This window comes from Mytilus californianus, unplaced genomic scaffold (assembly GCF_021869535.1).
Source record: "Mytilus californianus isolate M0D057914Y unplaced genomic scaffold, xbMytCali1.0.p SCAF_13, whole genome shotgun sequence".
In the NCBI taxonomy this organism is placed as follows: Eukaryota; Metazoa; Mollusca; class Bivalvia; order Mytilida; family Mytilidae; genus Mytilus; species Mytilus californianus.
The window spans coordinates 12,893,174-12,904,272 of record NW_026262615.1 but is presented as its reverse complement, the minus strand read 5'-3'; the positions used below and the strand labels follow the sequence as shown (position 1 = coordinate 12,904,272).

At 32.8% G+C, this 11,099-nt stretch overlaps 1 protein-coding gene across 2 annotated transcripts; it reads left to right on the top strand.

The window, feature by feature from the left end:
- The first annotated feature begins 3,600 nt into the window (after positions 1–3,600).
- On the top strand, positions 3,601–9,949 carry LOC127723203 (uncharacterized). 2 transcript variants are annotated; one of them, XM_052229730.1, is made up of 6 exons: positions 3,601–3,899; positions 4,879–4,902; positions 5,576–5,638; positions 6,790–6,940; positions 7,434–8,127; positions 9,369–9,949. In XM_052229730.1, exons 1-5 carry the CDS (start codon positions 3,818–3,820, stop codon positions 7,555–7,557), a joined length of 444 nt encoding a protein of 147 aa, XP_052085690.1. In that variant the 5' UTR covers positions 3,601–3,817; the 3' UTR covers positions 7,558–8,127; positions 9,369–9,949. The 2 variants fall into 2 exon arrangements, with proteins under 2 accessions (XP_052085690.1, XP_052085691.1); XM_052229731.1 differs by having other exon boundaries at positions 6,790–8,127.
- The last annotated feature ends 1,150 nt before the right edge of the window (positions 9,950–11,099 follow it).

The following is an 11,099-nucleotide window of genomic DNA, read 5'->3' as shown; positions in this document are numbered from 1 at the left end:
TCTAACAGAATTTAATCCACGGTTAAAACTAATTGCGGGTAGATCATTTAGATGTTAATAAATGTACACCGCAAACAAATCTATCCTTTTAGCATTACAATTTTTGTGTTGGAAGAAGTTTGTGGTATATCAATTAACAATTGTCTTTGAGCTACGCAAAGGTCGCTGCAAGTTGTTAGAGATCTGTACTGGATACTTTTGTGTCATTTTGGTTTGTGTTAAATAACGACCAGATGCGTAAATTCTTGTCCATTTGAATTTTAGCTTGCCTTTGTGTTGTTTTTCTACACTACTGTTCCACGTTAGGGTAAGGGTTCCGTGGTCACAAAAATGCTCAACCCCGATGTTTTCGTTATTTGCTTGTCACAATCGAGGAAATGGTAATTAAGAGGTTGTCAGTTGTTGCCTTCTCCAATAATTGTTTTGATCATTGTCGTTAGTTTTTTTTTGTTTCCCCTATTTCAGCTGGGAACCTTTTTATAGGCAAGAACATTGCTGAGTTAAAAGAGAAATGCACCAAGGTAAATACCATCACAATTCTTGACTTTTTAATCAACAATATTATTGTTGAATCTTGGTTGAATGAAATTTAAACATAGTTGGTATTCAAATGGGTACAAACTGTATACCGATACTTACCGTGTTTGTACTCACATGATGCAAAGGTCATACAAAGTCGTATATATTTCAGGGTATTTGCGCATCACAAGCTTCACAATCTTTATGTTTGAGAATTTTTGATGAAGGTAAATCCGGAGAAGCGGTTATGACACACAATATTAATGAAGTACGTATTTCATTTTCTGTAACTTGGTCTATACAGCTACTGGTTGACAATTATACCCGAGGGTACTTTCAGGTCAGTAGTCAGTGCGTTGATACTGATATGCATTCTAACATGTACGTATTTTAAGTCCCTGTTCAAAAATGAAAACATTATTTAAGAAAAAAAACAACTAAGGTTCCAATTCCAGAAAGCGAAGTTGATCGCATTTTGGCTTTATGTTTAAGTTCTGTTTTGGTAATTTAGCTCCTAACGTTTCCACGTAGTTACAAATACTTCACTTTAAACGTTTAGTTTTTAGCGTTCCAGCCGAAGGTAAATCGAGAAAAGCTCTCCGTGCGCACATAATTTATTTCATTTTAAAAAACAAAACAAAGATTCCCAAGTTCTTCATTTTCACTTTCACATAAATTAGTTATTTCCTGTCAATCACTACAAAACATTTCAATGAGTTATTTTGTCCAATATATCCAATACACTGGTGTACTTTCGAAATTAGAAGGTCTGCTTCCTATCTTTCTATCTTTTCCTCGATATTGACTCAAATTGACGACCCTTGAACCTTAAAAACACGTTATGGTTTTAACTTTTTAATCGTCAAATAACCATTTCTCAGCAGTACCCTGTCCCCTGTAAACACAATATTGCGATTATTTATCTCAAGCCTTTGTCCACACTTTACAGACTTCTTTTTCTAGAGGTTTCCTCTAAAAACCAAACAATAGCCGATACGCTATGTCCGTGTCGCAACTCATTGGTGACAAGTTCCCGTAGTCTAAGTATAGTATAGTCTGTAATATTGCCGATTGTGTCTTTTTGAAATATTTAACTGTGAGAGGATTTATTTATCGGATGGTGCATGTATTGCGCACCCCATAATCGATGCACCCGTTTTCGCTCCTTTTGGTGTTCATGCGATTCCCTCAGTTTGTGTTTGTTACTTTAATTCGTTTTCTTAATACAGTTATGAGACTAAAACAAATGTTTCCTCAATGTATATCATGATATACGATATTGGTTTTTCTTATTGTTGGATGCCGTACGGTGACCTTCAATTTTAACAGATATATATATTTGTCATGACGTTCAGGGATAGTTTCGTTTTTGGGAATAATTCCACTAACCGTTATTTTCATATCGGTATATCTATTCTCAAGGAACTGTGTACTTAGAAAAATAAAATTACATACTAATATTTTAAACAACACTGCACTAAGCCACGTCTTTTCTTTGTTAGCTCCATCTGGTAAACTCTAGTTGCGCATTAATTCTACACAGCTTATCATCCAGTATTTGTATTAGTATATAAAACTGAACACACGATTCAAACAGCTAGAACGACTTCATTCCACATATTCTTCTTCATTTTGTATATATAAAAAAAGATGTCAATGTTTCAATAGTGAATCAGTGATATGAAACAAGAAATGTTCGAGAACATCATGCTTTATTTCCGTAAAAGAATAACACAGTATATACAGACACGTCTTGTATTCAATCAAAACTTGTAAAACTTAAAGAATGGCACTAACAACAACGACATACAATGTACATAAATTAAACAAAACATCAGAACAAAGTAATTCATCCGGGGGCATATATAAATTGAGAAGAAATCTTTCTGAATAAATAACCTTGACACCATCTACGGATATAACGGATTGATATTTTAAGTTCTTATCAAGACAAGCGATTTGTCTAATATACAAGTATTTAAGTGACTATGTTTTATTCATAACATGATACATCTCCGTGTATCCAAAATGTCTTTAAATAAAAGTACGAATTGGTTTCGTCGCTCCAGAGATCCAGTAGTTTTTGCTAAACTAATTAAAATTTGCTTAAGAGGCAAACCGGAAGATGTTTGAAATTTGAATTCATTATACGATAACCTTAATATGAAAGATGACGCCTTTTGGAGTTCATGCAATTCACTCGAATTTTGTTTTAACCTTTACTAATTGATTTATGATTTGTGAACATCAGTTGCCCAAATTAAATATATTGAAAACCATCATGTTATCTTTAGATAATCTGATTTTAACACAAAGACAACATGAAGTTTTCGATCCTCAAGAGGCAAATATTTTTTTACGATTACACAAAATTTTGTAGATTGAAGAGTATTAATTCACAATTAAAGAATGTCACTATTGCCGTCTCTTTTTAGACGATGTTTAAGAGTAAAAGATGCGTAGTTTATTTGTAGTTTAAGAACTGAAGGATAGCGTACATTTATTAATTGCACACTGTCTACATACATTTTTGTACTCAGATGCATTTGAAAACTAATGCACAAAACAGCCTATTGTAGATCTTCTGATATATGAACAAAACCTGTAAACGATACAATGTGGCCTAATGGAAACTTTCATTAAAAAAACTATCTGATCGTGCAGTATCGTGGATCTATATACACCATTTTACATAGAATCGTCCGGACATATATTGTATCTGAGTGTAAAAATATTTCGTGAAATAAAAATTGGGATGTATTTGCATTTGACCTCACAGTAATGCTTCTATAAACACTCATTTGGTGTCTTTGTTTTTTGCACGTTTTGCACTTGAATAGTAAAACTCAGCCAAGCTCAATGATAGAAACATATATGTCAATCCTGTTGTTTTTAGTTCTAAGAAACTATATCGATCAGCATCAAAATAAAATAATAAAAAAAAAAGATACCATAACATGCAAAAATCATTGACATACAGCTTACGACTTGTTCAAAATTGTGTCAATTACAATAAAGTAATGAAAGATCATGGTTTATATCCTATTATTTAAACATGTACTAACACCTTTTAAAATTAAACATGTGAATTAAAGATTTCATTGGATACATCAATCAGGAAGTTTTGGCAGAGATTGGTCCTATATTTAAACTCAACAATGGCAACGAACATATTAAGATAAATATCTATATTCAATGTTTTATAACATCATGCCATGTATTTAAATCCTAATATATCTATGTAATTGATAATAACCACTAGGGCAGACATTAAAGTATATGATATACTTGTATATCGATGTCGAGGACCCAGAGACAACCGAAAGCATTCAAAGATCTGGGGAAAACGAACACTGTCAAGATGACATACACCAGAGAAAGTAAGAGTATTTATAATTTTGATATGACGTTCTTCAAACGCTTTGAGTACAAACCCGTGGTAAAACTCGAATATATTCATATGTTAGATGATAGGCAACGTCATGATTTGTTCGGGCTGTTCGAATCCTACTCCCACTTCGTATGCTTTTCATGAATGATTTACCTCACGTCAGATGATGTAAATGACTTCATTGAACGATGACGTAAGAATGTAATGATTTTACGGGAAATTGCACGAATGGGAAACTGAAAGCCGTTGAAACATGAAAACTACCATTTATGGATGCGTGACTCTCACAGCTTGAGTTGTTATCCTTTATAAACAGATACTAAAGTGATTTGCTGAATTTGACGTTTCCGCCCTTGAAATTTATTTTGCCTTTACGAAATGTTATAAAACTTACTCAGACCAAGTTGAAATTTGGCATTTCTATAATCGTTCTTGATTTATGTTCCTTTATAAATAAATAAAGATGCTGAATTTGCGGTGTCCACACTATAATTTTGCTTTGCCACAAAATGTTCTGTAACTTATAAAGATGCTTTTTACCACCAAACATTATTCACTTTCGAATTTTGGATGTTGTCACTTTCACGTTTCTTGTGTTATGTCCCTTTATAAATGAAACATTGCAAAATTAAATGCAAGAAATTAATACTCTTAAGATCTAAAGATAACAACACGTCTTTGAATTAGTACATTGACTCTTGCATATTTACAAGTCGGTGTTTCTGTGTCCCATGGACACATTCATCTTGTATTTGCCTTTTCTACAATACGAAAAAGTTAACCAAGTATACACCCATATAGGACAGTTTACAAAAAATGATTACAAACAGACATAAGGAAATACGCGAGGTACTGATCTGATCGCCATGTCATTTTTCTCAATTTATGTATATCAAAATGTGATGGTATGAATTATTTTAACTAGTCTTATTGGGATTTAACTTTTGTATTTTGCATTTTTTTTTCAGATAACTCAGGACATCTATTGTCTGGTAAATATATTTACCATGCTATTTATTTCTGTAAACATAACTTTATCTAACTTTATTATAAAATTGAGAATGGAAATGGTGAATGTGTCAAAGAGACAAAAACCCGACCAAAGAGTACAAAAACAACCGAAGGCCACCAATGGGTCTTCAACACAGCAAGAAAATCCGGCACCCGGAGGCGGACCTCAACTTGCCCCTAAACAAATACGTGTACCAGTTCAGTGAAAATGGACGTCATACTAAACTCCAAAACATAAAAATGATCAAAAATTAAAAAAAAAAACATACAAGACTAACAAAGGCCAGCCAGCAGAATATTTTCTTTAAATGATTTAACTTTAGGCAGACGTACCGAAATGAGTATATCAATACTCGCAATAATTTGAAATACAACATTTTTAAAGGTGTAGGTTGTATATCAATGGTTTAGTCGGATACTCTCTGTGCCGATTTTATCGTTCAATAATAAAACCTACTGGAAATTAGAAGGCATAAAGTTTATTTATGGCGTTTTATGACGGACATTAAAACGGTCTTGAAAGTGCATAGTCTAGATATAATAAAGCAACACATTTATTGTCAAGGTATTGTAGAGAAATATTAACAAGAATAAAATATGGGGAAATGTATGAGGTTAAATTTATTATTTTTTTTTTTTTTTTTTTTATTTTAGGAAAATGTGATATTGGACCTAACAGTGGTCGACAGAATTCAATAACATTTTCATATGAACAAGGTAATTTGTATTGCGATATATGTTTTTTTTTTTTAAATAGCCATCGCGTTAAAAATAATTAACGAAAATAATAAATTAGAATGTTTTGCTTTTTCAAGACGACATAAACATTTCATATTTTAAAACATAAACCGGAGGCAAAATTATCATGACACAACAATAGAAAATTAAAAAAAAAATGTAAAGAGCAGTATTTGTGATCACGGTTTTTGCGCTAAGCACAATAATTTACCAAGCAACAGGAAGTCACCATGGTGTTATGAGAACATTCGTCTTAAACTTCTTTGTAAAAAATAACAGCTATAATTCACCGAGGAAGCAACTTATTTGGTAAATGAATCAAAAGCATATAAAAACAGGCAAGCGTCCGCGTTACAAGATCAGCATTAGCTATTCGGTACGTGAAGAACTAAATTGCAGTAACACTTGAAACCTTTGATGAAATCTAACAGACACTATCGAACATCAAATCACATACATATGGATATACAATGACTGAATGTTGTTTCTTGCGTTGGACAGACAAATGAAATATTGGCAGTTAAAACAAAATTTCCATCATATATCATATTGTGAATACAACCGATAAAATGTACACGTTGGTTCTTGTGTGTTGTCTTAACGGCCATTGCTTATTAAAACGGGTTATAAAGAGGTGAATTTATATAGGCAAATGCTCATGATACTTAACATATTAGATGCATCTGATGATATGTGTGTCAACTTTAAGAATCAATGAACACGTTTCGAGAATTAAGGATGTTCGCTTCTCTTATTTTTGAATTTCTGCCAGATATTTGGACTCCTCTGGTTTAATCCATGATGTGCCATTAAAAAAATTTCCTCGCTAACCCTTACTTTTCTTTTTATAATTTTATTACATACAGTTCAAAAAGGCGTAATTGAAAATCATATAAAATTCTTGTTATTTTTCGCATTTTTTGAAAGAAAAAGGGTGCAAATGTTAAATACATGAACAGTCTAGAGAGAATTATTTGACGCCAAATTTTTAATGGCTTATATCTCGAAAACAAGCACACGGATCCTTCATTTTTTTTTTTTTTTTGCTTTTTTAGTTCTTTTATTTATTAACTATCAATTTATAATAGTCTGTTTTTTTTTGTGAGAAACGATGTTTTTTTAATTCACAGGTGAAAGAGATGTTCAGAACTCAATTGAAATTCAGTGCAAAGACTGCAATGATGCATTATTGGCAGACATCAGGTTCGAAAAAAGATGTGGTTTGCAAAAGTGTGAAATATTGAGTCCTAGTGGGTATACTATTGCGTCCGCCAGAAGAAGGTGTGTACATGTGAATGGTGTTGGCAATGCCAGTGGAAGTTAATTAAATAAATTATAAAAAGAACAGGGTTCATAACATACTAGGCGGGTGGTAATAAACATAGTTAAGTCAATTTGAATGAGGTAAAAGATCACCACAAAAACATTGAAATGTATAAGTTGAACCAACCAATTTATAACTGGGGACATCACATTATTTTTAAATATAAGCGGAAAAAACCAAACGGACATTTAAACTCATAAAAAAGTCGACGACAAACTGACGTCGTGGCAAACAATGAAAAAAGTACAAAAAAAAAGAAAAGTGTACAAAACACAACATACAAAACTAAGAACTATGCAAAATTATCTCAGTTGTTCCAGAAGAGATAGCAGGTCCTGCTCCACATGTATAACCCATCATGTTACTCATACAGCATAGTTTATAAGCTATGTCAAATGATTTGGCATAGCATCACTACCGTTAGTTGTGTTATATTTACCTCTTTTTCAGATTGCACTGGTCATCATTTAAACTCGAAATGCAAGATGTAAATTATATTCTGAAGAAGAGATCACAGAGTTCACTTCTGATAGATGCAAGTTGTACTGTTTATAAGGAAAAAATAAGATTTTAACATGATTAAAATGCAAGCATGAAAACTCGTATTTTATATTGGCTGTCCTTAATATTTTTCAGCAATAGTTTACTATTAGCTATGTTTTTTTTTTATTCATGTTATTATTTATATTCATATTTCACATACTTTAAATGGTTCGGGAGTTTTCAGTTCTTGTTTCCTCTTGTTGTTGCATGTGCTTTGTTTAGACATGCAAAGAAAAACAAGTTTGAAATTAAACTGGATGTTTCTTTTCTGAGTAGGCAGATTTTCCCAAACAAATTTAGACTGGTGTATATATATAAAAATAAAGAGATGCGGTATGACAACTATAACAAAGAATCCAAAAATGTTTTAAAAAACCAAAGGTCACCTTTCTGCCTCTATCAATCGCTGTCGTCTATAGGTACAAAAAGCCCCTTAATGACATAAAATGAAACAGGTCAATCGAATATACTATCAGTAATCTAATTATCATTTGTTTTATTTAATAGGTGGTAAATAGCCAAGATAGATCTGTGGTGGCTAAATTGTTTGAAGATTTAAATTCGTCACTTTCAAGTAATCAGTTAACTGTTAAACTTGTGTGTAAGTATGTATCGGTGTACCTATTTCAATTAGTCTATGTTCTTTTTTTAGCCATTACGGCCATGTCGATTTGATGACAAGGTCATTTGATACGTTTTTCAATAAAGATACCCTATTGAAAAGTGTGGCTAAGTTTAATTCTATTTGGCCAATTGTTGATTAAGTGGAGAAGATTTTTGTAAAAGATTACAAAAAATTACGAAAAATTTACTATAAAGGGCAAAAACTCCTTAAGGGGTCAATTGACAATTTTGGTCATATTGACTTATTTGTACATCGTACTTTGCTGAACATTATTGCCGTTTACAGTTTATCTCTTTTTATATTAATATTTAAAATAATAACGAAAAACGGCCAGATGTCCTTAAAACAACCAATTCAGGGACAGCAACCCAACAACGGGTTGTCTGATTCGTCTGAAAATGTAATGACAGATAGATCTAAACCTGATGAACATTTTTAACCCGTCAGATTTGCTCTAAATGCTTTCGTTTCAGAGATATAAGCCAAACATTGCATTTGACCCCTATGTTCTATTCTTTGTTATGTCGGCCTTGTTGGTTGGCAGGCGGGGTCATCGGACACATGTGTAAAACAAGATACTCTAATGCTGATTGTGGCCAAGTTTGGTTAAATATTGCCAGTAGTTTCAGAGGAGAAGATTTTTGTAAAAGTTAACGGACGATGGACGCCAAGTGATGAGAAATGCTTACTTGGCCCATTGAGCCAGGGGAGCTAAAAACAAAAACAACGCTTTTTTAGTTTCATACGTCCGACGCGCTTTTCAGGATTTACCTTCATCCGGAACGCTCAAAGCCGAATATTTCAAATCCAAGGATATTTATGGTCCGAAAACGTTGAAGGTCTATAAACCAAAAAGTGACTAAACAAATAACCTAATCCATCTAAGACCTCTTGTGCCCGATGGAGATTAAACCTTAGTTTCTGTATAAGTTCAAAATATTAGATATTTTGTGATAAATCATGTCAGTACTCAAGTACTGACATGTCAGTACTCAAGTACTGACTACTGAGCTGATGATACCCTCGGGGACTGAAAGTCCACCAGCAGAGGTATCGACTAAGTGCTGTAAAAAAAAACAACACGTTATAAATTTCATGCGTTTGAAGCTTTTCTTGATTTACCTGCATCAGGAACCATTTCAACATGACAACGATAGAAGAAAAATTAGTTACATTCTTCCCTGGTTATTGTTTTTTTCTTTTTTTTTCTATTTCAGATCTAACAGAACTGAATTTGAATAAAAAGATTGTGATATTATTGATGACGGGTGCACTCAATATGACATTTAAACAAAGAAAGCATTCAATACACCTAAAGTGTTCCATCTTTAGTCATTGTTCTAAAGCAACGCTCATAATTTTGTTTGCTCTTATTTTCACTTTAATGGCGATGGTAGCTGTACTCGTTGCCAATGAATTAATATAATATTAAAAATCTTTCAACAGACGATGTTTATAAATGCGATTTATTACATAAAAAAGCTAATTGTGCTAGACACAACAGCATATTCATTGCATCTGGAATTTGTTATGATACGTGTGGTGTTTGGACAGTTTTTATCTCGATGAGAGAAAGGTTAAACTGTGTTGATGCGGTTTTGATCTGTCATCTATCATTGAATCAATTAATCAGGTAAACACGTAATAACGTACATGAACTCAATATCAGGATATCATGAAAATCATTTAAAAACAAAGGTTTCAAAATGTATGTAAATCGTGAAGAGCTTACTATTTAAAAAATAGTGATTGCTTTCTTTTTCCTAATGTCCAGTTGAAAATTTCTCATGTATTGAACAAGTAGTTTTGGCGTTGATATTGATTCACTTATAGGGTCTTTGCATCTGCACTAAACACATTTATTTAAAAACCAGTTGTTGGCATGACACGGGTTATGTTCTTCTCATATATGTTATGATGGTATGATACTAAACCCCTAACGGGAAGGATTGTGCCTGATATTCATATGATGAAGACATAATCTTTCAATCAGTTTAATTGAAGTCTGGAGCTGGCATGTCAGTTAACTGCTAGTAGTCTGTTGTTATTTATGTATTATTGTCATTTTGTTTATTTTCTTTGGTTACATCTTCTGACATCAGACTCGGACTTCTCTTGAACTGAATTTTAATGTGCGTATTGTTATGCGTTTACTTTTCTACATTGGCTAGAGGTATAGGGGGAGGGTTGAGATCTCATAAACATGTTTAACCCCGCCGCATTTTTGCGCCTGTCCCAAGTCAGGAGCCTCTAGCCTTTGTTAGTCTTGTATTATTTTTAATTTTAGTTTCTTGTGTACAATTTGGAGTTTAGTATGGCGTTCATTATCACTGAACTAGTATATATATTTGTTTAGGGGCCAGCTGAAGGACGCCTCCGGGTGCGGGAATTTCTCGCTGCATTGAAGACCTGTTGGTGGCCTTCTGCTGTTGTCTGTTCTGTGGTCGGGTTGTTGTCTCTTTGACACATTCCCCATTTCCATTCTCAATTTTATTAATTGTTGTAGTTTTCCAATTTCTCGGAATTATTGTCATTATACAATGAAATTTCTACTAATTTTGATACACGCCTTTGCATTTCCATGTAAAGTACGTTTAATGTGTCTTATTCAAGCAATATATAGCAATGCTTTCCTTTGGAGTCTAACAATAGCAAATATTTCAGTGTCAATGATAATGCAATTGTAAATTCCATAAGGGGTTATTAAATATTTTGTCTTATGATTTTCTTTGAATAACAAATTGTTAACCACACTTCAGATTATAATATAAAAAGTATATTTGTTAAGATGGATTTTAATAATACAAGGTCCATACCACAACTAGTGGACTGTTGACCTTGTTGGTGTCATCAGCTCAGAAGTCAGTGTTTTGATATTGACAAGTTTAAGAGCATATTGTTTTCTTAAATTTGCGTTTATTATTTAAGAATCTAAGATTTCAACTCAC